At 52.6% G+C, this 22,374-nt stretch overlaps 8 protein-coding genes across 9 annotated transcripts; 3 read left to right on the top strand and 5 right to left on the bottom strand.

Annotated features, from left to right (window-relative positions):
• Positions 1 to 311: 311 nt before the first annotated feature.
• On the top strand, positions 312 to 1,246 carry ALTATR162_LOCUS11036 (uncharacterized protein; the record flags this gene model as incomplete). Its single annotated transcript, XM_043318677.1, has 3 exons — positions 312 to 399; positions 455 to 934; positions 1,026 to 1,246. The coding sequence occupies 3 exons, from the start codon at positions 312 to 314 to the stop codon at positions 1,244 to 1,246; spliced, it is 789 nt and encodes a 262-aa protein (XP_043174612.1).
• Positions 1,247 to 1,254: 8 nt separating this feature from the next.
• Positions 1,255 to 1,863, bottom strand: ALTATR162_LOCUS11035 (uncharacterized protein; the record flags this gene model as incomplete). The annotated part of the gene is made up of 1 exon (XM_043318676.1): positions 1,255 to 1,863. The coding sequence occupies one exon, from the start codon at positions 1,861 to 1,863 to the stop codon at positions 1,255 to 1,257; it is 609 nt and encodes a 202-aa protein (XP_043174611.1).
• A 256-nt stretch (positions 1,864 to 2,119) lies between these two features.
• On the bottom strand, positions 2,120 to 3,525 carry ALTATR162_LOCUS11034 (uncharacterized protein; the record flags this gene model as incomplete). The annotated part of the gene is made up of 2 exons (XM_043318675.1): positions 2,120 to 2,872; positions 2,920 to 3,525. 2 exons carry the CDS (start codon positions 3,523 to 3,525, stop codon positions 2,120 to 2,122), a joined length of 1,359 nt encoding a protein of 452 aa, XP_043174610.1.
• A 280-nt stretch (positions 3,526 to 3,805) lies between these two features.
• ALTATR162_LOCUS11033 (uncharacterized protein) lies at positions 3,806 to 5,085 on the top strand (the record flags this gene model as incomplete). Its single annotated transcript, XM_043318674.1, has 3 exons — positions 3,806 to 3,969; positions 4,038 to 4,634; positions 4,965 to 5,085. The coding sequence occupies 3 exons, from the start codon at positions 3,806 to 3,808 to the stop codon at positions 5,083 to 5,085; spliced, it is 882 nt and encodes a 293-aa protein (XP_043174609.1).
• Positions 5,086 to 5,232: 147 nt separating this feature from the next.
• Positions 5,233 to 6,713, bottom strand: ALTATR162_LOCUS11032 (uncharacterized protein; the record flags this gene model as incomplete). The annotated part of the gene is made up of 2 exons (XM_043318673.1): positions 5,233 to 5,993; positions 6,074 to 6,713. The coding sequence occupies 2 exons, from the start codon at positions 6,711 to 6,713 to the stop codon at positions 5,233 to 5,235; spliced, it is 1,401 nt and encodes a 466-aa protein (XP_043174608.1).
• A 499-nt stretch (positions 6,714 to 7,212) lies between these two features.
• ALTATR162_LOCUS11031 (uncharacterized protein) lies at positions 7,213 to 15,525 on the bottom strand (the record flags this gene model as incomplete). The annotated part of the gene is made up of 6 exons (XM_043318672.1): positions 7,213 to 7,991; positions 8,042 to 12,214; positions 12,264 to 12,458; positions 12,508 to 13,186; positions 13,240 to 15,344; positions 15,393 to 15,525. The coding sequence occupies 6 exons, from the start codon at positions 15,523 to 15,525 to the stop codon at positions 7,213 to 7,215; spliced, it is 8,064 nt and encodes a 2,687-aa protein (XP_043174607.1).
• Positions 15,526 to 15,875: 350 nt separating this feature from the next.
• ALTATR162_LOCUS11030 (uncharacterized protein) lies at positions 15,876 to 20,335 on the top strand (the record flags this gene model as incomplete). Of its 2 annotated transcripts, none has more annotated exons than XM_043318670.1 (2): positions 15,876 to 17,308; positions 17,353 to 20,335. In XM_043318670.1, 2 exons carry the CDS (start codon positions 15,876 to 15,878, stop codon positions 20,333 to 20,335), a joined length of 4,416 nt encoding a protein of 1,471 aa, XP_043174605.1. The 2 variants fall into 2 exon arrangements, with proteins under 2 accessions (XP_043174605.1, XP_043174606.1); XM_043318671.1 differs by lacking the exon at positions 15,876 to 17,308 and having other exon boundaries at positions 18,804 to 18,843; positions 18,915 to 20,335.
• Positions 20,336 to 20,880: 545 nt separating this feature from the next.
• Positions 20,881 to 21,525, bottom strand: ALTATR162_LOCUS11029 (uncharacterized protein; the record flags this gene model as incomplete). The annotated part of the gene is made up of 1 exon (XM_043318669.1): positions 20,881 to 21,525. The coding sequence occupies one exon, from the start codon at positions 21,523 to 21,525 to the stop codon at positions 20,881 to 20,883; it is 645 nt and encodes a 214-aa protein (XP_043174604.1).
• Positions 21,526 to 22,374: the final 849 nt, after the last annotated feature.

Below are 22,374 nucleotides of genomic sequence, written 5' to 3'. Positions count from 1 at the left end.
TCATGCTTCTACGAACAGGAAAATAGGTTTCTCTTCGTACATCCAGTCATTCATACGTGATGAAGGAGTACCAGAAGCTCTCATCCGGAGATAATGACTAGTCTGCATCCTAGGGCGCAATAATCCCTGTCTCGGTGGGGCGACCACCTTCAGACTCATACCTTAACACACCTTAGGATCCCGAATCAATAAGACGAGTCCTTGATCTGCTCTCGAGGTAGATACCTGTATCCCAACGGGCTCCCATCCGGGTTTGGGTACTTGGTCAATATTCAACATCCACCGTGCCAACTCACTAGAAGACTCACAACATGGCATCCGGGCCCATGCAACATTGCTGCGTTGTCGGCGTAAAGCATGAAGGCACACCTCAAGGAGAGATCAAATACATCGACAACAGTACATTTCCTCCCATGACCTGATCTAACTACCCGTCATCTAAACCCCTGCACAGTCCGCACATACATCACCTACCCCCCAAACAACAACGACGGCTACAACTTCAAACCAGAAAACGCCATAATCCTCATGACCGACGTCCTCGGCATGGACTTCCCCAACACACAACTCATAGCCGACCAATTCGCGCAAAATGGCTACCTAACCCTCATCCCCGACGTCTTCAACGGGAACGAAGTATCCTTCCCCATCTCTCCATCCTTTAGCTTACAAGACTACATCGCCACGAAAATGCCAAGACCAAAGACTGTGGATCCGATCTACGAAACAGTAATCAGGTACATGAGGGATGACCTGGGTATCAAGAGATTAGGGGGCGTGGGGTATTGTTTCGGGGGCAAGTACGTGTGTCGGTGGTTAAAGTCCGGAGGGTTAAAAGAAGGAGGGTTAGACGCGGGCTTCATTGCTCATCCGAGTTTTGTCGAGGCAGATGAGGTCAAGGGGATCAAGGGGCCGTTGAGCATTGCTGCTGCAGGTATGACTAAACAGACATGGCTTTGTATTACCAAGTCTACCTCTACCCCTCCACACCCCCTGGGAAACAATGGGCTAACAATGAAGAGCAGAGATTGACGATATCTTTACTGTCGAACATCGCCGCTCGACGGAGGATGACCTTAGAGAGAATAATGTCCCATACCAGATGTTTCTGTACTCAGATGTGGAGCATGGGTTTGCGACAAAAGGAGATTTGTCGCATGACAAGGCGAGGTTTGCGAAGGAACAGGCGTTTCTGCAGGCGGTGTACTGGTTGGATGAATACGTAAAGAAGGGGCCGGGAGTGTAGGTGGCTGATCAGTCATGTACGAATACAGCGAACTGGTCAGTAGGGTTCAAAGCGTAGGCAGTATTCGGATTGTATTCCACGGCGTTCGCATCTCCGCTATGGCAGGGTACGTGCTGAACCGTATGTTCGATGGGTTCGCTGCGCTGGCGGTGATCAAGACAGTCCTTGACTCCCTTTTCCTCTAGCAACGTAGATCTCTCAGTTGATGACAGCACATCCCATAGGTCTTTGTCAGAATTATCCCATGGCCACGTCAGGTTGTCAACTTTGCTCTGTAAGATCGTTTCCTCCAGGTATACGGTGTTGTGTTTCTCCGGCAAGGGCCAGGCCATCATCACGTTATCCGTATTAGCGTCTGGGACACTGCCGCGCCACCCTAGGCAATCGACTACCATATCGATTGTAGTCAGAGCCGTCCCCATGATCCAAACGCAAAAGCTGATGGCAAAGTATACGACGAGGAAAAAGGCAACGAGGAGGCAGCCCCAAAGATAGCCTGTGAGGAGGCTATCAAGTATCTTATTATATGGTGGAGCAGACGACTGGGGCACGTATTCTCCGAATCGATCGGCTTGTGGTTGAGGGACGACGGCTTCGTAGAGGAAGAGAGGTGGCATGGTCGATTGGTATGGCGGTAGAGTAGGTTTGAGTAATGTTTCGTACGCTTATCGAATACAATGTACCGGCAGTGTTGATAATCGTGCTCAACAATTGTCGCTGCACCACTTTGGTTGGATTCTGCAAACGTTTCGCAGGGAATGAGACTATATCTGCGTTTGCGTCGATGGAAGTTGCGCCCAACAACCCTCATGGAGGCGACAGTCATCCGCAGTGCAGCTTCTACGTTAAGAACAATGTGTCGACTTACGACTCTTATTTGCCGGGTTCGCCATCCGCTCTTTCTTCCTCCTCACTCCCTCCCTCCTTCTTGATCTTCCAAGCCCACGGCGGCTCCCCATCGTCGTCAAATTCAGCCCACTGAAAAAAGCTGCAGCTCTCCTGACCTGGCACGTATCCCGCATGACACATCCACATGTACCTCCCCCTTGACTCCTTCTTCCTCGTCGCGCATCTCAACACAGTCGGCACATTACACTTGCATTTCGGCGTATACCTCGGATGTAGGCTATCCTTGTAGAAGCGATAAGTGATGTTAAGTCGCTTGTTCCCTGCAAGTGGGTGAGGATCGATAGCTTGAGCCGGCGCAATGGAGTGTTTCCATTCTTCCTGCATCTCCGCGTGCATGACCAGGAGGGAGTTGTGCGGAAGATGGATGCTAATCTGGCCTTGAGCATCTGCGAGGGAACCGTCTTCTTTGCGGTGCTCGTCGTCCTCGGCGAGTATTCTGCGGACGCGGAATTCGCGCGCTACACCTAGGCTTAGACTACCGATGACGGCTCGTGGGCCCAGATAGGTAAGTTGATCAGCGTGGTATCCGACACTCTCCTGCGGTCCATCGTAACAGTTGACAAAAGCAGTGTTGGCCTTCCATGGATGAGGGGATTGGTACTTGAGTTTTTTGCCGTTGGGGTAAAAGTCGCGTATTCTGCGTTGGATCTCACGATTGACGGCTTCTTCGACTTGTGGACAGGCATTAAGCATTTCTGGTACGCTTTGCCGAACATCCTAGGTGGTATTAGTATCTTGGTATAATCTTGTCTGGGCTCTCCCACCTCGATCTGGCCACCGTTGTAAACGTATTCGGTCTTCTGTCTTTCGGCCTCCGCCAGGCTGTTGACGTAGAAGGAATAGGTGTGTGGGCTCAAGACGACCCTGTCAAACAGCTTAAACTCAAATCTTTCATACGTTGATGCCTCTTCAAGCAACTGGGACAGCAATGCGTCCGCTTGCTTTGCTGGGAGAAAGTTATGTATGATAGAGCAAGGCGTATGTGCTTCGATGTCTTCTGGACTGTACAGAAACAGTGTCTTGCCTTTTCTTACAAGCGGCTTTCTGGTCAAGGTGCCGTTGGCAGGAACAATGCGATACGAGCTCAGTGATGATTGATAACCAACCGTAGATGGTGCGGGTCGCTTTCTTGGAGATGCAGCTAGAGGCTGTGATAGACACTCTGAGGCTTGTTCGACGACCCCGTCGGCGGCGAGCAATGCCTCAAGCAGGGTTCCTTCATCAAGATTTGGATGTAGAGATGCCAATAGAGCCAGCTTGAAGTCGGTAGACTCTTCCTCTGCATTCTCTCGAGGTTGCACGCCTTTATTATTACTCGACGAGGGCGACTGTTCAACCCACTTTCTCTTGCGCGACACGAACGCGTCCATGTCGAGTGTGGGGGATTATGATGACACGCATAGTGAATCGCTGATACGCATGAACTAATTTCATCGACAGTGGCGACTGGCATCAAGTAGACGCGCTGTCACGGGACAGCTCCAGCCCCGCCATATCCAAAGCGCCTCGGTCAATCCCACGCATCGTCATCCGCAACCATGCAACAGCACAACACCAGCATCCCATCCCAGCGCGACATGACGCGCCATATCATACGTCTTCTCTACGCGCCATAGTCCCCCATCACCCTCTTGGATCAGATCCGTCACCATGCTCGAATTCCGAACCCAAGGCTTCAACGGCTACTCCGTGAAATACAGCCCATTCTTCGATTCCCGCATCGCAGTCGCAACATCCGCCAACTTCGGACTCGTCGGAAACGGACGACTCTACATACTAGGTCTTACAGCAAATGGCATAGTAGCCGAGAAATGGTACGTCAAAATTAACCAAACTCACTATGCAGTGACGCACGCCTCTCACATGCTAACCCAAACTCCAGGTTCGACACTCAAGACTCGCTCTTCGACAGCACCTGGTCTGAGTCGCACGAGAACCAGCTCCTAACAGCCTGCGGCGACGGCTCTGTCAAGCTCTTCGACATCAACGTGCCCACGTACCCCATCGCCTCCTGGCAAGAACACAGCCGCGAAGTCTTCGCCGTCCACTGGAACCTCGTAGCCAAAGACACGTTCCTCTCCTCATCATGGGATGGCTGCATCAAGATCTGGAACCCCAACTCGGACGCCAGTATAACAACACTACCAACACATTCGTGTACCTACTCCGCGTCCTTTAGCCCGCACAACGCCAGCGTGCTGAGCAGCGTATCATCAGACTCGCACCTCCGCGTCTTCGACCTGCGCACCCCAGCGAGCGCGAGCAACCATTTAACCATGAACGTGCCCATACACCAACCGCCCAAAGCGAGAATGGGGCAAGCGCCGGGCGTTGGTATTGCGCCTGCAGAGGCCTTGACACATGATTGGAATAAATACCGGGATACTATCGTTGCGACGGCGGGTGTGGACCGCGTGATCCGTACGTTTGATATTAGGATGCCGCAGGCTGGACCCGTTGCTGTTCTCCCCGGCCACGAGTACGCGGTGCGCAAGTTGAGCTGGAGCCCGCATCTGAGTGATATTTTACTTTCCGCCAGTTACGACATGACGTGTAGGGTGTGGACGGATGGCAGTGCCATGGGAGTCGGGAGTGTGAAGCAGGAGAATATGCTGGAGGATCCGATGTTTTATGGCGGAGGCAGGGAGATGGGGCGCATGGGACGGCATACGGAGTTTGTTACAGGCGTAGATTGGTGTCTTTTTGGCGCGGAGGGATGGTGTGCTAGTACGGGGTGGGATGAAAGGGTGATGGTATGGGATTGTCGGGCTATTATGCAATGAAATAAACACAATTTCATACATCGCAGAACATGGATCGATGTCGGTGAGATGGCAAACCGTTCTTCATTTGACTACAATCAACAACAACTCGCAGCTCAGTTCGGTGGCACCGCTCGGACGTTATGCCTCTACCTAGACACGAAGTAACAACAAGGAAAGAAAACAGGGTATCATCCCATAACCACACCCAGACACCATAATGCAAACCCCTAAGCGCCATGAAATGCCCCGCCACTCGGCTCAGAAACGCCTCTATGCACGCCCTCTCTATCATTGCTCTCCCCTGACCCCATCCTACAGGTCCCCAAGGTTCAAAACATCGTCAAGCGCATCGTCCATCTCCTGCATATCCTGCACACTACCCCCTTGCCAATGCATGCCCACTTCATCATCAATCTGCATGGGATCGCCAAAGTCCACCGTCCACGTCTCGCCATTGAGATTGAGCTTACCCGCGTTCCCGATACCGTTGATACCGTTGGTGAGAGTAGTAGTAGTAGTAGGAGTAGGAGTAGGAGTAGTACCATTCGCCAGGGCACCGAGTTTGCGGTGCGGTAATGAATCATTATTATAAATCTCCTCGATACCGTGGGCATCCAGAAACCTCGAGTTCATAATCGCCCCCGCAATCAGCGGCGTCTGGCCGAGATAGGAATCCCCCAGTCCGAGCGCTAGGCGTAGATCTTCCATGCAGAGGGGTTTTCTCTTCCGTCGTTCTTCTGCTTCGACGGGGAGTTCGCCCGCGGTTCCGCGTGCGAGCTCGCCTCGCTCTACTAGTCTTTCTTCTCGGGCTAGTTTCTTCTTGAACTCGCCGGTTCGTACGTAGCCGGGGCCGTTGCTGCTTACTTTGCCTAGCAGATTTGATAGAGCTTCTTTGATGTACGTCTCCGTAGCGATGTTGAGGTAGTCGGGACAATCAGATGTGTGGCCTTGTGGTAAGCCAAACTCGTAGCATATGGGTAGGAGGCGGTAGGATATCGTAGTGGCGGTGGGAAATTCGTGTGTCTCGGCATAGAGGGCTGAGGTGTAGCGTTTGCGGATTTCGAGTTCCCAGTCTGTGTTGCAAATAGTGTTAGTATATGTTTAAAACCCTCTACGAAGACCATGGGGGGTATAATGAAGGTCATGTACTTACTTGTCTTGCCGAATCCGCCGCCCTGGTTGCTGCTCGGCCCAACATCCAGCTGCTTCGCACGCCTAGCGTCAACGTACTCCTGCACTGGCCCAGCAGCACCCGCGCCCAAGCCTTCCAACCCCGTACTCAGCGGACTTTCACCAGCCGGTATACCCTTGAGTCTCTTTCTTTCCCTGCGGCTCAATTGCATAACCTCGTGTTTCAGCCTCTTCTCGCTCTCATCCCCTGTCCCCTTGACTGTCCCGCTTGTCGGCTTATCACTACTCGACACCCAACTTGCGATGCCCGCTTCCGGCGGATCGCGCCATATGTTGGCGTATATAGCTGTGAAGAGGGCATTGTGTGCGTGTTCGAGGGCCGGTGTAGTGAGGATCTTGGATAGCTTGTGGGACAGCTCTTCTTGGTTGAGGTTGCCGAGGAGGAAGAAGGAGAGGGTTTTCTTGTAGATGGTCCAGTCTGCGTCGCTTATGGAGCTCTTTACCGCTGCATACAAGGGTTCGACGTCTATGCGGGGAGCGCGTGGCGCGTTGGGCTTCTTGGTGAGGTCGGTTTGGAGGGATGTGAGGTTGGGCAGGGTGCCTGAGGAGAGTGTTGGAGTCGTGGAGACATTCATGTCGTTTGGGCGTATGGTGCCTGCCATGATGGCTGTGGAAGCGCGCCGTGGTGGCGCTCAATGCTTTGAGATGTGCGCGTTGCGAGCTGGTCGCGCAGCAAGACAGATGCGCGTGCAGAATGCGGAGAAGAGAGAGCGGCGCGGGAGCGACAGCGGGCCCTGGGCGACTCTTTGAAGCTGCCAGTAGAGTCGCACGAGTAGTTGATAATGCTCCCCGATGATGTGTAGATACAGGAGGCGTCGTGCGGGGCCTACGCTGATGGACTGGCATACAGGCGTGGAGAGCGTGAGGTCAGAGCTCGGGGGTCTTGCGGAGTTGATGCTGGGGCGGCCTAACAAGCCCCATGAAACCTCCAGTACACATCACACATCACGTCGAGGTTCGAGGCCCAAAATGTTCAATTTCAAGTTCATTCGCTAGACATTTGTACACTAAGATGAAAAGCTCTCACACACGCTCCCGTCCAAATGCTAATGCAGTCGCTTTTGTACCATATACACCGTTCCCATCTACCATACCACGTCACTAGTTTTCACCAAACACATCTCCCAACTCCACTTTCCCTACGCTCCAGATCTCTCGCTCGTCCTCCATCTCGTCACTCGACAAGCCAAGTCCTCCTGCTCCGCCCTCGGCTTCTTTCCTCTCTCTGGCTTGCCCAGCTAGCCTCATGGCAACCCTCTTGAAGTAATCTCCCATGCTGCGTTGTTGACCGGGAGATAGACTCTTGCCAGGTCCAGCCATGTACTTATCAAACACGGCAGTTTCCTCGTCCACCACTGAGAAAATGGCAAGGAAAGCTGCTTCAGCAGACAGCTTGACTGGAATGACGGGATCGCGCACCGATGCAAATACCACCGGTATGAGGAGCGGAATATGCGGACGAATCAGCTCATTGTGCTCTCGAGCAACTGTGCGGAGTACCACCAATGCCAATCGCCTTGTGTCAACGGGGTGCCCAGGCTCAACTACCGGCGCAAGAGCCTCGAAGATGGGCTTGGTGTGATCGAAACTCTTGTTGCTCTTTTCCGACAAGAGATATTTGCCAGCGGCGAGGATAGAGTTATCTGAGATGAACGGCTGTGCATGCCCAATTCCCTGGCAGATGACTGAAACAGTCTCTTCCGCAAACGATTCTGTCAAAGCCTCTGGGGCGTCTAGCAGGATAGCGTTGAGCGCCAGTACAGAAGCTTTGTTGTAATGAGTAGTAAGCACTCTAGCCTTGAGCAGGCTCGACGCAATATCCTCAGGTAGGCAACTGATGAGAGCACCGAGAAGTCGAGCATTTGTAATCGCCATTGCATCTACAGCATGTTAGTACTCATAGATAGAATCATAGTCGTTCCAAACTTACCGTTGGAGTCATCGCTCTCATTGTCGATGAGACCTAGGATGGCATTCCTGCTTGCTTCGCTCATATTCTTGCCTGCCTTGCTCACCACCTCAAACAAGGCCTTCAGCATAGCGGTTCTGACATTTTCATCGCTCGTCTTGGATCCCGTTACCAACTCAGCGATAAGCGGGTCAACCCTCGGTGTAAGCTTGATCAATGTACCAAGGGCCTTGGCTGCTCGCGCTCGCAAGACATCCGAAGATGTATCCGCAAGTGATTTAGCAAACGTACGCTGGAGTTGGGGCAAGAACGGTTTGAGGAAGGTTGGGATCTTCTCGAGCAGATTGTTGAGTGTAAGCAAGATAGCTGCCTTGACTTCGACGGAACGCTCGGTAACCACACGAATGAGAGGTCCTGTGATCTGAGTGACGAATGGCTGCAGTGACTTTGCGCTGGTACGGTCGATAATATCAGAGATGGCCAGAGCGGCTTGTGTTCGCTGGTCTATCGAGCCGTTCATGAGACCCTGCAAGAAGATAGGCAAGATGGCGTTGATACCCTTGGGTAGTGAGAATCCAGGGAGGTCTGCACCAGCAACACCGACTTGATTGAGTGTCTGGCGAGTAGATATGACAAGCGACTCCATCTCTTCTTTCCGAAGACGCTTGCTAGTGAGTGTGCTGAGAGCAGTCCATGCAGCCTTGACAACCTCAGTATCGCTGTCGCCAAACGAGATGAGGAGAGCCCGAATGAGGTCAGGGTAGTATCTAGAGAAGTCGACGTCCGCCTCTGCGAAGAACTTGGCAAGATGCATGTCGGCACGCGTGCGTCTCCGCTCATCGTCATGTTTCGACAAGGCAAGCATGACACTCATGGCAGTATTAAGGCCATCGAACTCGTCTACAGACAGAAGTACCTTATCGAACGATGTCTCGAGCTCTGACCTGAGCTCCTCATCCTTGGAAGCGATAACGTTGTCCATGATAGTGTTGAGGATAGTGGGCAGTCTTCGAGTCATAGCAGAGCTTGCAACTTCGGCCAAAGACGCGATAGCGCGGGCATTAAAGGCAGACATAGGTGAAGTGAGGAGTGTTGGTAGGAGATTTGGTAGAATAATGTTGGATCGCGCTTGGTCTGTGAGGAGGGTGAGAAGCGCCGAGAGCGCGTTCTGCGCATCGTCGTCCGAACGTAGGAGATTGAGCAGGTAAGGCAGAACTTGGTCGACAGCCTTTTTGCCAAAGATCTGTTGTAGAGCGTCGAAGGCTTCTGCTGCTGCTTCCCGCACATCCACGTTGGGATCCACCAGAGCAGTTCGAACAACCTGGATAAGAGTCTTCTCGTAGTCCTCGAGCTGTTCTGGTGATGCAGCTGCGATGAGCTCGCGAAGGGCGATGCAAATACCCTGCTTGGCATCTGTATCGGTAGTGTGCAAACCTTCTTCGAGGGTAGGCAACAGAGTAGCAAGTACACCATCTCCCGCCTTTCGAATGAGCTCTCCGAGCGCGTTTCCGGCGATGACCTTCTGCTCCATGTTTGAGCTTGCCAAGCGACGGATGAGAAGTTGGGTAAGCGTAGGAACAAGCTCGCGTAGAGTACGTGGGCTGGCCACCAATGCCTTCCATACGTTGATAGAGGCTGTCCGCACAAGGCCAGATGTATCGCACCTGCAGATGTACAGAGCAGACAAAACCTTGTTGCGCTTCTCTTCGCCGAGGACTTCGAGCAAAGATTGCCCGGCCTCTTTGGCGCCCTCTTCGACTTCTTCTTCTTCCACCTTGCCGCTGATACCTGTAAGGTTGAACAGTAGGTCTCCCACGAGCTCCACTGAGCTGAGACGAATCCTATAGCTGTCATCTGCAAGACCTCTCTCGAGCTCAGGCAGTAGCAGGTCGATAGCCTTGGTAGCAAAGTTCTTGACCAAGAGACGACCAGCGCGCAGGGCAGTCTCTCGAATTGATTCCACGTCATCTGCAAGACCGCCGAGAATAGGAGGAATGATCTTGCTGAGGTAGTTGGCGAAACTGTTTCCGAAACAGACTGGCAAGAAGATAAACAGAGACATAAAGCCCTCGCGGACAGAAGCTCTGTTGCTGGCCACGTTCTGCAAGATACTGGGCAGTGTCTCTTCCAGGCGTCCAGTTCCGAGACCGGCGAGGACTTCTGAAAGAGCTTGGGCAGAACCAAGTCGGTCTCCGGCACCTGTATCGGACTTGAGTGTAGACATGAGACTTGGGATGAGATCTGGCAGGGCATCCTCTCCAAGCTTCTCCACGAGAGAACCGAGCGCTTTTGAAGCAGTGGCACGCGTAGCCGGTACAGGATCCACGATCGCGACCCTTAGTCCAGCGACCAAGATGGGCAGATGAGATGTGAGATCCTTCCTTTCCGAAAGGTATGCCAAGCTGCCGATAATCTGTGAAGACTTTCGCTTAGTTCCAGATCGGTCACCCAGGCCTCGCTCCAGAATGCGCACCACAAGGGCAAGAGAAGGCGCATCAAGGAAATGTGCGAATTGAATCTTGATCAGGGCGTCGAGAGCGTCATCTGTGTATTTAGTCGGGTCGCTGAGAGCCTTCAAGATGATGTTGACGACACTCTTGATCTCTGGGTTGCTGATGACTTCACCAAAGCGCTGCAAGCTTCGGTTCGCCGAAGCTCGTACTTCTTTGTGACTGTCTGTCAATACGACGGTGAGGGGCGGGATGATATCGGGCAAGCTCAGAGCCAGCTGGTTGGGGTCTAGGTAGGCCATAGCTCCTAGGGAGTCGCAAGCACCCTTCTTACTACGCCATTGATCCTCGTCGAGTCCTTCCAAAAGTATCGGTAGCACCTGCCTGACACCGAAAGAACTGAGCGTGGAGAAACAAGTCTTGGCAGCATCCAGACAGGCTTCTCGGACGTCAGTGCTGGTATCGCCAAATCCAGCGAGCAGTTGCGGTACTAATTGAATAACGTAAGGCTCGAACAAGCGACCGAGGATTAAGGAGAAAAGCTCGTATGCCAAGTACACTCCCTGTCTCTGGTTAGGATCTTTCTTGTTCTCGCTAGCTCCTTTGAGTGTGGACATGATGCGATGTTCTTTGAGCAGACCCAGGCCCTTGCCGCGTACGATACCCGCGAGACCATAAGCAGCACCGCGACGCGAAGGGTACTTCTTCGCAGTGAGTAGTTGATCCATCATTTGGTTGATGTAGTTTGAAACCTCTTGTTCAGACGTGCGAACCAGAGGCGGGAGACATTGAGCAACGGCGTATTGCACGGTCTCGGAAGGCGTACTGAGAGTCGCCAGCAGTCTCTGCACGACCTTTGGAACCCGCTCGTCGCCGGCAGTCAAATGGCGACCCAAAGCACCGTAGAGAATAATGACTGCTTCGTTGACTTGATCGTACATTTCCGACTTGCGATCAGGAGCTTCGAGCGCGTTCTCGAATAGCTCCATGAGAGGTTCGACCTTGGTTTGCGCTTTGGCGGTGATGACTGAGGTTGCTGCTTCGATCAACTCTTCCCTCACTGCAGGGCTTCGGTCTCCCAAGGGGCCCTCGTAGATCAGGAAGTTCAAGAAGTCCACAAGGTCGTCGGGCTTGAAACCTGGGGTCATCTCCTTGAAGGTGAGGGCAATACCGTCTCTGCTCTCCCAAGGGTCGCGCAGATCGACCTTTCGCGGCATGCCATATTCATCGCGCTCTGGAACGCGTGGCTTTGCCTTTTCTGTGTAGGTCTCCCGAAGTCTCCGTAGGATATCGTCAAATGTCTCAGGGAACTTGGTGATGATCTCGCCAATAGCTCGTGCAGTTGCCCTTCTGAGTGGTTTGTCGAGAGAGTCCAAGTAAGGTAGCATCTTTACGCCAGCATCTGCTTTGAGCTCTAGGTCGTTTTCCTCCCAGATTGTCTGGGCCAGCTCGGCGTTCTCAGGCTCGTCGTCATGGCATGCGATGAAGATCTCTTCGCTGAACGTCAGATCGTTCATGTCGAGCTCAGCATCGATGGCTTGCAGAGTTGCAGTTCGGACACCCGTCTCAGGCACGATAGTACCACGTAGCAGGGCGCCCAGCTCATCGTTGTTGATGTTGGGAGCTAGACCGCTAGCAAGATTGGTAATGCAGTCCTTGATGATCTTGTAATGCTGTTGGTATTTTTGCAGGGACCACACCAGAATCTCCAGCAAGGCTTTGCGCGGGAGACGAGAGTCAGTGCCTATGAGTTGTTAGCAAGTCAACCTATCTGTGTACTTTTAGGAGCTTACATGAGTTGGTGTGGAACGTCAACACTTCGATGGCTAGGATGAGCTGTTCGTCGGCTTCTTCAGCCGCAGACTTGCCTATGCCACCCTTTTCTAGTACAAGGAAGAGCAAAGGGAAGCAGTACGCCAGAGACACTGCGTCAAGCGGCCTCTGCTCGCTCAAGAAACGAAGGCGGTACAGCACGCGTGTCACCAGATCTAGCATGGTTAGTGTGGTCCCAACGCGTATTAATCGAGATTGACTTACCACCCAGATCTTCATCTTCATACTCACTAGCAAGCTGTATGGAACCAATCGTTCGCAGTATTGCTACACCAACGAAAGGTCGCATCATGCCCAGGCGGTTCGATACTCGCTCCGAACAGCTGATCAACGCAGTTGCCGGGACATCTCCCAGCAACAGACCAGCGCCAGCACGAATGGCTTGGATCAAGAGATCCACGGCAGGTCCCATCCATTGCTCCGCCTCAGTAGGAGGTCCAGTAGCAAGGCTGCGAATGATGCCCACGCCTCGCCTCATCCTGTGTTCCGTGGCAGCCACTTCTTTTCTAATAGCAGATTCTTTCGCCAGCTGGGCGTTGACCTTGGCCTGGTCATCTGCGCTGAGCTTTTTGGCTTGGCCCTTCTTTTGTGCAAGCTGGGCCCTTAGCTCTTCCTCCCACTTCAGGGTATCGTAGTCTTTGGTGTTTTTGTCGATTACCTGAGGCGCCTTCTTCGATAGAACGTCGACATAGGCTGTGCCCTCTGGGGTACGGAAAATCGCTGCTTCGGTTGGGCCTACGGATTCCATCTGCTTTGGGTCGAGATCCTGACTAAACTGCTTGACGACGGCTGGTAAGGCAGCCTCTGGAGCCACGAAAGCCATGTCAGTATAAGCACTGTAGGCCGCCGCGCTGATTGCCGGTAATCGCTCATTATCCTTGTTCTATACCGTGTGTTAGCGATAGGCTGTTTGGTGGAGTGAAAATGATGTAGTACCTCGGTTGCTTCGTTGATAGTGCTTACGAAGTCTTGCAGGTTCTCCCGAACGATCTGGCCTGGGTCTACGCCCATGCGAAGGCATAGATCGATCCAAGAAACCCTCGGAATGATCTCTTTCCTTGCTAGTACAACAAGGTTCATGGCTTGCTTTTGTAGGCTTGTAGCATCCACACTTGCTTCGTGCTTCTTTATTGTCTCCGAAGGAAGGCATATGCAGCTCAACACAGCTCCAAGCTCGCCTGGGCCCGCCTTGGATGCGAATGCCGCGCTATCCTTGTCTTCTAGTTCACTTGACCTGTACCACGACCACAATCCCTCGATGATGATGTTGCTGATCTTCTCGGGAGAGGTCTGGAGATATGTTGCAGTTAGGGCTTGTTTAGCGGCCGACTTCGCTTTGGCAGAGACGCTTGGAGCGACGATCAGGAAGATGAATGCCTGTGCCCATGCGTCTGCTACTTCTTTTGAAGCTTGAGTAACGTCTGGCGCAATGGCGTTCAAGGCGCGTAGAGCGATCGAAACGTCTTCTTCGGAAGAGAGTTTGGAATATACCTTGGGGTTGAGAAGGAAGGAAGGCTTTGGTTGCGTGGCGAGCGATTGCGAGATGACATCGGATTTTTTGTAGATGGATCCCAGCTTCTCGTCCTTTATGCTTTGTACTCTATCAATGAGGATCGCAGTAGCATAGTGTCCTGCCGTAACCAATCCTGTCTGCGTTGCAGGCAGGGGGTTCGCGTTGACTTCCTGCCAGATCTCGATGAGCTTTGGCAAAGTGGTTTGACAGAATGCAAGTACGTCCGGCTGGGCTTGTTGTGCATCGGAGAGACCCCACCAGATATCCGCTGCACGAATAGCCCAGAGCCGCTTGACAGGCACACGCTTATCACCCATACCCTTGATGAAAGCATCTGAAACGGTCTTGTCGAGAGCTACTCCGTTTGCTAAGCCAAAGTTCAGGTGCGTTGTCATTGCAGACACTTCAGCTACGACAGCTGGTTCACTTGGCTCTTTCAGGGCCACTGGAGCGATGCCTGCTGGTATCTTCTTCGACAAGGCTATTGACTCAGGTAGCGCTGAGAGCATCTGAGCGTGTAGAACTTTCTGATCAACACCGGATACTTTGCCTTGCTTCAAGGGGGTAAGCACTTCATCTGCGACCTTGTCAATCTTGGCATCATCTTTTGACCGCGAAGCTAACGCCTTGAAAGTTCGCAGAGCACCTGCACGAATTGAGGCGTTGCTCGATTTGACATTGGAAAGCAAAGGCTTCAGCATGTTGCTTAACAGGATATCAGAGAGATCCATGGTTTCGGGGAGGGCCAGGAACATGGGTGAGACGATGTCGTTTAGTACTACTTCTGGCGCTCTTAGCAGGGCCTTTTCGATGGGTGGTATGACATCCTTTCGCAGCTCTTCAAGAGTGGGGAAGCTGTCAAAGAAATCATGTAACGCATTGGAGATGTGGTCTGGTAGCTGGCTCCTTGATCCGACGATTTCCCTGGTGTAATATGTGTAGTAGTCTTGCTTGTGAGCTTCGAGGAGCGGCTTGACGGTCTCGAGACGGGACGAGACACCTGCGATGACGCCGAGGAAGACGGCATTTCCAGCTGTGGGCGCGGTGCCCTTTGCGGTGAGAGTCGTGATCAGCTTGGAGTGAGCGTCCTTGCCAATTGCCTCGGAGCGGAATATGGCGCGCAGGGCCCGGCGCGTCGAAACAAGGGCGGCTATTGAGATGCGGCCAGCTCGCCGGTCGCCCCCAGCACCCACGCATGTCTCTATTACACGCGCATTCGCAAGAGCCACGTCCAGGCCGTGCTTTGTCCATCGTTCAGGTGATTTCGCGAATTGCAACAGCAAGACTGAACACCAATCGTTCAGCACAAAGGCATTGGCGTGTGCAATGGCCTTTTTGCCACATTCCTGCGTCAAGAACTTGACAATCGGAGGTAGCACCTTGTCGCCATGTGGTCCGTTTACCAGCGACTTGAGGACGCCTTCGACAGCCCGGCGCGATTCGCGGTCGTCGTATAGCGGATAGGTTTCGAAGAGTAGTTCGAGGAGCGCTTGGAGGTCGGCAGTGACGAGTGCTGTATCGAGTATATCTAGTCAGCCGTCGTTGCCCACCATGTGCTGTCGCCGGAGTCACTCACAGTCGTCTGCGACTTGATGTTGTAGTCCTGAGAGCTCGTTCACTCTGCGCTTGGTGGAGCTCGTTATGAGCTTCGGCCGCAGCTCGTCGCGGCTTATGGCCCGCGACTCAGCGTCCCCATTCACAGCAGCCATGTCGTCCAGTCCACATGTGAAAGCGGATTGCGGGGTGTTGGCGGGGTGCGTGTCGGCGAAAGTATCGCGAAATGATAACCGCCAAGCTATTTCGTTTATTTGCTAGGGCAATGACATCGGTGACCTCCACCACCAAAGTGGAGCGCCCTTCATCACCAGCACTTCCGCCCTTGACAACCACCTGACCGCCTCTCTTGGAACATTTGCGCCCTGATGCGTCCCACCAGCTACGACAATTCACCCAATCTTGATCTCGCCCGGGATCAAGCTCCGATATACTCCATACGGAAGCCCGCTTGAGACCCCTGCACTCACATTACCACCACTCAACCAAACTCCGAGTTTTTACCATGGCGAAGAAAAAGAAGCCCGCCGGCAACCCCGCACGGGGCTTTGCGACCACGTCTGTTGCGAGCAAGCCCAAGCCAGAAAAGACGGCCGCAGATGGCCCAACCAAGGAAGTCGCTCAAGCACCGTTAAAGGAAAGCACGACGGCACCGGAACCTACAGATGCACCCCAGACATCCCAGCCGACCGAAGCGCCCAAGCCAGAAGTCGCACCCACTCCAGAGGAACTCGAGGCCCAGCTAGAGCGAGATGAACTCCAGCTGCTTGTTGAGAAGCACGCACCAAAGGTTCGGCGTGAATCAAGTCGACATGTCTCAAAGTTCCAGACAGACCGTAGGCTCCTCCGCAGCCAGTCGCATGCCATGACCGTTCATGATTGGCTTCCTAATGAGATCTTGGATAGTATCATCCTCCTGGCCCAAGCAGAGTCGAATGATTCAAACAGGAGACAAGGACAGCAGTCCCTTCTCAAGACCCTGACTGAAGAGGATGCCATGTCCAAGCTTTGGACTCTTGATCTTACCCTACGTGAGCTAGGCTTCTCCCAAGACCACATTCAGCCTGTCTTGAGATGGCTTTGTGCCAATGCTGCAAGCATCGATGCATCTTCCGGTATTTGGGGTCTTCAAGAAGCGCTAGAGTGGCTTGCTTTGGATCAATGCGAGGACCACTCTTTCTCGTACGAAGAACTGCAGCCTAAACGATCAGGGCTTGAGTCTCTCGACGCTTCTCGGCCCCCTACACCGCCACCTCAGCCAGCAGCAAACGGAGCGACCACATCTGGAGCCTCACCTTCAACAGCTCCTAGAGCCCCGGCACCGGCCGAGTCCAGTCAGTCAGATGTTTACGTCAGTGATCTTGACAGCGACCTTGAGCTCGACGAGCTTATCCCTGCGTATCTGAAGATCAAGGGCAAATTGTTCGAAATTGATCCTCAGCTCGTCGATGCCTCTACACGAAAACCGAAGGGTGGTAAATCCAAGAAGACAGCGCCTGTGCCCACGCAGACTCCTGATGTCAGGAAATTACTCTCTCAACTGCAGCAGATAACTTCAGATCCCCTCTTTGATGAGTATCAAGCTGAAGCGCAGTGGCCCGCGAAGCGTAACCAGATTGCCCAAAGTCAAGCTGAGAAGAGGCAGCGAACTGACTCAAAGTCTGGCGATTCGCAAGTACAGGACAAAGACGTCACTCTCGAACTTCCAGTGTCGGCCAAGGTTGAAGCTGCACCTGCACCAGCAGCTTCTTCAACCGAACACGAAGGTGAAGAAGACGCTGATCTGCTGGGAGGCATGTTTACTGCAGTGTCTGATGCAACGCCTGCCTCTGAGAATACATCCAACGGTGTGAGTTCTGATGACATAGCCCTGCGTGACTTCGGCAAGATGAGTGGAGTGTCTCCCCGCAAAGTGCTCGAAGAGGCGGTCCGATCAAGGTTGGTTATTCGACTACTTCGTAACCATTGACTAACAGTCTTAGGGATGCTGGTGCACGTCTAACTTACAAGATGATCTCGCCTACAACGTATACTTGCCGACACTCGGTAACCATCGACTGGTCCAAGGAACAAGATGTTGAATATGACACGGAGATTACCGGGGTGGTTTGTACTCCGTATAGGAAGCAGATCATATTCGCGGCGACCGACATCGCTGCTGTATCGGTTGAACAAAGTGAAAGTTTCATCTCCGTCGCCGCGCTCTTTTCGATCTCCGCCTCTCTTCCGAAAGAAGAAAAGGTTCATCTCCGGCTTCCATCCAACTGGAGAGAGATTTACAGAGAGTTTTTGGAGCGTCGGAAGACGCGCCTGGATGCGTTGGATCGTGATGCTATTAAACACTATCGCTCGATTATCGAGGATCAGATCGAGAACGAAGAGTCGGATGGTGTTGTGCTTACGAATCGCTTCAAGATGCGCGCTCAGGCTGCGACGAGCTCGAGCGCATCAAACTCTGGCTATAGCACACCGGTGCGACATCACGATGGTCTAAGAGAGCTATGGGCCGCCAAAACGTCAACTCCATCATACCAACGTATGCTTATTGGACGAATGAATCTCCCAGTCTTTAACTTTAAAGATTCCATCTTGTCGACAATCGATAAAAATCAGGTCACCATCATCTGCGGTGAGACTGGCTGCGGAAAGAGTACACAGATCCCGGCCTTCGTCCTCGAGCACGAGCTCTCCCAAGGTAAGGCATGCAAAGTCTACTGTACCGAGCCAAGACGTATCTCTGCCATTTCACTTGCCCAACGTGTGAGCGAGGAACTAGGCGAAGGGCCCAAGGATCTTGGATCCATGCGCTCACTCGTCGGATACGCAATTCGTCTCGAGTCAAAGACCTCTTCCCAGACTCGCTTGGTGTATGCGACTGTGGGTGTGGTATTACGCATGCTAGAATCATCTGGCGGGTTACAAGAGGTTACCCATCTGGTCATTGATGAAGTTCACGAAAGATCTATCGACACTGATTTTCTCCTGGTTATACTTCGGTCACTGATGGAGCGCCGACCTGAACTCAAGGTTATATTAATGAGCGCCACGGTAGATGCCGCAAAGTTCTCAAGGTACCTCAACGATGCGCCGATCCTCACAGTACCAGGTCGCACTTTCCCAGTTCAGACTCGATACCTGGAGGATGCAGTAGAGTTGACGCATTATGCTGGAGCGTCCGATGCGACCAAAGTTGCCGCCACAAGCGACGACGACGAGAATGACGAGATCACAAGTGATAAATCCGGCATTCCCAGCAAGCTCCCAGGGTACAGCCCAGCGACGCGCAATGTGCTCTCCGCTTATGACGAGTATGCTATCGACTACGATCTGATAACGCGCCTGATTGAGACGGTTGCGTATGATCCGCAGCTGAGTCGCTTCAGCAGTGCCATCTTGGTTTTCCTTCCTGGCCTTGCTGAAATCCGCCAGCTCAATGACATACTGGTTAGTCATCCTTCTTTCAAGGCCGACTGGTATGTGTATCCGCTGCACTCCACCATCTCGAGTGAGGATCAACAGGCCGCATTTCTCGTTCCACCTCCAGGCGTACGCAAGATTGTGCTCGCTACCAACATCGCTGAGACTGGAGTTACGATCCCGGATATCACCTGTGTTGTTGACACTGGCAAGCACAAAGAGATGAGGTTTGACGAACGCAGACAGCTATCGCGCTTGACACAGTCGTTCATCTCAAGAGCCAATGCGAAGCAGCGCCGCGGTCGTGCAGGCCGTGTACAGGAAGGACTATGCTTCCATCTGTTTACAAAGTACCGGCACGACAATCTCATGGCGGAACAGCAGACACCTGAGATGTTGAGACTTTCGCTTCAAGACTTGGTCATGCGCGTGAAGATCTGCAAACTGGGTGATATCGAGGCTACCCTTGCTCAAGCACTCGACGCACCCTCTTACAAAAACATCCGCCGAGCGATCGATGCACTTGTGGAGGTCGATGCGTTAACACCAAGCGAAGAACTGACACCTCTTGGACGTCAAATCGCAAAGCTCCCCTTGGATGCACACTTGGGTAAGCTTGTACTGCTTGCAAGCACATTCGCTTGTGTCGACGTTGCTATTACCATAGCTGCAATTGTCTCTTCCAAGTCTCCGTTTTTGACGCCATTCGGGGCAAAGCAACGAGCTGACATCGCTCGTCTCGCGTTCAAGAAGGGCGATTCTGATCTTCTCACGACTTACAACGCCTACAGGGCCTGGAAGGCAGTCTGTACTACTCCAGGACGGTCTGAGATGCAGTTCTGCCACAAGAACTTTCTCAGCCCGCAAAATCTGGGAAATATCGAGGACCTCAAAGCCCAACTCTTCTCCTCACTGGTGGACGCAGGCTTCATACAACTTACCCCCGAAGAGCGCCGCGCCATGAGCCGCTACCGGAACACGTCACGTCATCGTGTATTCGTCGAGGTGCCAGCACAGTATGACATCCATACCGACAACGACATTCTGGTCAACTCTGTCATAGCGACAGCGTTCTACCCCAAGATCCTAACCCGCGAAGGCAAAGGCTGGCGAAACATCTCAAACAACCAAACTGTCAGTCTAGGGCCAACCTCGGTCAACAAAGGCTCGCAAACCGCCCACTTCCTCTCCTACTACAACATCATGCAATCCAGCAACAAATTCTACAACGCACACTCTACTTCCATCGCGTATCCCCTGCCCATGGTGCTCATGGTAGCCGCAGATATGGACTTTAAATTGCACGCCGGTGTCATCAGTCTGCCGGGTAATGTACTGCGGTTTGCGGTTAGGGAATGGAGGGCGGCTGTTGCGCTGAAGGTGTTGAGACGGCGGATCAAGGAGATTCTGGCGAATAGCTGGAAGAATCCTGCGCGCCAGTTGAGTGATCGGGAGAAGGAGTGGCTTGGTCTATTCTACAGAATGTTTGAGGAGAGGTTTGAGAAGGATGAAAGGATTAGGGAGAGGGCTGGGGGGAAGGCGAAGTGAAAGTATGGGTGCTGATAAGAACTAGGTTGGCGTAGCTGTAGTATACTAGATTTTGCTAGCGAGACCTGTTACGAAGAAAGGCTAATCTTGATAAAACGAAACTCATCCATATGGCTGTGATCGTGTGAAACATGTGCGATACTACATAACTATCTGCTGCTTCCACCCACCACCATCATTCGACACAAAATCATATCCCTATTTCGTCCAATTTACACCCCTGTGTCAGGATCCCGTTTATACCCCAAAATAAAGAGAGCATCCTAAGAACAACAGTGACCGGTACGGAGGCATCCTGCAAATCACCTGGTTGTGTAGCTTGCCACCAGCCCCAGAAACCAAATGGAAGAGCGAGGATAAAAGATGATAACAGGCCACGTAGGCAGCTGAGATTTCATGTCTTGCTTCTAGCCCCCAAGCATACGCGTTCTTGTCGTCCGTATATGATGTGTCAAAAGGGTATTTCCTCTTGGAGATGCGATTGATCGCGCCGTATTCCATGCTCAACAGCCTAGGCCTATTTGCCTCCAATTCGCCTCAAAAGTTCACCGCATCTTGAAATCCACAGCCACCTGCCATATCCCCAGCTTCCCCTTCTCCCTCATCAACGTAGCCGTAGCACGAGATGGAAACTGCGGATGGCGAAGTGCGCTCCCAACGACCTGTCCGTTTGTCTCCGACGCCCGACCATGTGTCTTCGGGCCTATCTTGAATACGCATTTGAGGCTAGGCGAACGACAGATTCCTTTTGCTAGGACAAACAGGCTGTCGAGTAATGCGTCGAGCATTAAGCCACTTGGGCTGCGGTTGCGGAGGTTGAGCACGACTGTATCGCGCGCCGGGTCAAAGACGACCATGGATCCGCGACGGTAAAGTAATGTTTTGAGCCCGTTGTCTGCGAGAAGCTGGTGGATCGGGCGGATGCGGAGTGCCTCTGCGCGAAATAGGCGGCTGGTGTGGTAAACGGCTGGCAGCTTGGGGAGTTGAACAATAGGGCGAGGTGTGCTCGTCATGAGTTTGTCGCTGTTCTTCTCTTTGGGGGTTTGGTATCGATGGAGACGAATTATGAGTTTGTTTTTGCGTTGCTTCATATCTTCGATGAGAGCTTGGTCTATGACCATTACTTGAAGCTCCGCTGGCAGGTCGGAGAAGCGAGGAAACGCCGGTGATGGTGGGATCGCAGGGCTCATAGTAAGTTCTTTGGTTGAAAGCATCGTTTCTTTTGTTTGCTTTCGGCTTGGTTGATGATAGAGGGTTACTTCCGGGTTCGCTGCGTTTTGAATGATCTATAAGCGTAGCTATGAAGTGTAGGTGTGTGGTGTAGGAGACAGGAAGAATAGAGGAGGATTTTCCGTTATAACTGCAGCTTCGAATCCACACGCTTAGACCTTAGTAACGCCGGGAGATATCGCTTGGTTTCGTTGATCATCACTATACCATGGTTGTGGTTGGCCATGAGGTTGATCCACTGGTACTGCGGTGACTCAAAGCAGAACAGCGACCCGCTCACGAGTTCCGCATTCTGTACCATTCCCATACGAAATACCACTCTCGAATGAGAAACATCGCAAACATGGAGAGCCACAGATAGACCATGGATCCAAGGTTGTATTTGCAAGTTCCAGATGCCTTGCCAATCCCCTGAAGGACGTTAACCGAGTCGTCAATACTCGCATACAACCTTTCTTCAGCTGATGCCGTCATATCGTATCGCCAACCATGCGGCACAGTAAAGCACCTGACAAAATACCGAAGCCATATGGATATGGTTGTTTTGCGTCTGGTCCACAGCGATTCTGGTATCTCAAGTCGTTTTGTGATATGAACGATGCGACGGCAGATGTTAACAGCTCAGAAGGTGCATCCCATCCGTGCCCAACAATGACCGCAGTCGATATCAGTATCAGGAGCCAAGACATTCGAGAACACGCCTTTTCGATCGGGAACTGAATTAGGTCGTCGCCAACAGCCTTGTCGACAGTTATGTTAGTTGCTTTGGCTGTTGAGCGGTAGTTGAAGTCTATTAGCTTGCCGTTGAT

This window comes from Alternaria atra (assembly GCF_907166805.1).
Source record: "Alternaria atra isolate CS162 genome assembly, contig: 35, whole genome shotgun sequence".
Classification (NCBI taxonomy): Eukaryota; Fungi; Ascomycota; class Dothideomycetes; order Pleosporales; family Pleosporaceae; genus Alternaria; species Alternaria atra.
Note: the sequence above shows the minus strand (reverse complement) of the source record. Positions and strands in the feature narration are given on the sequence as shown.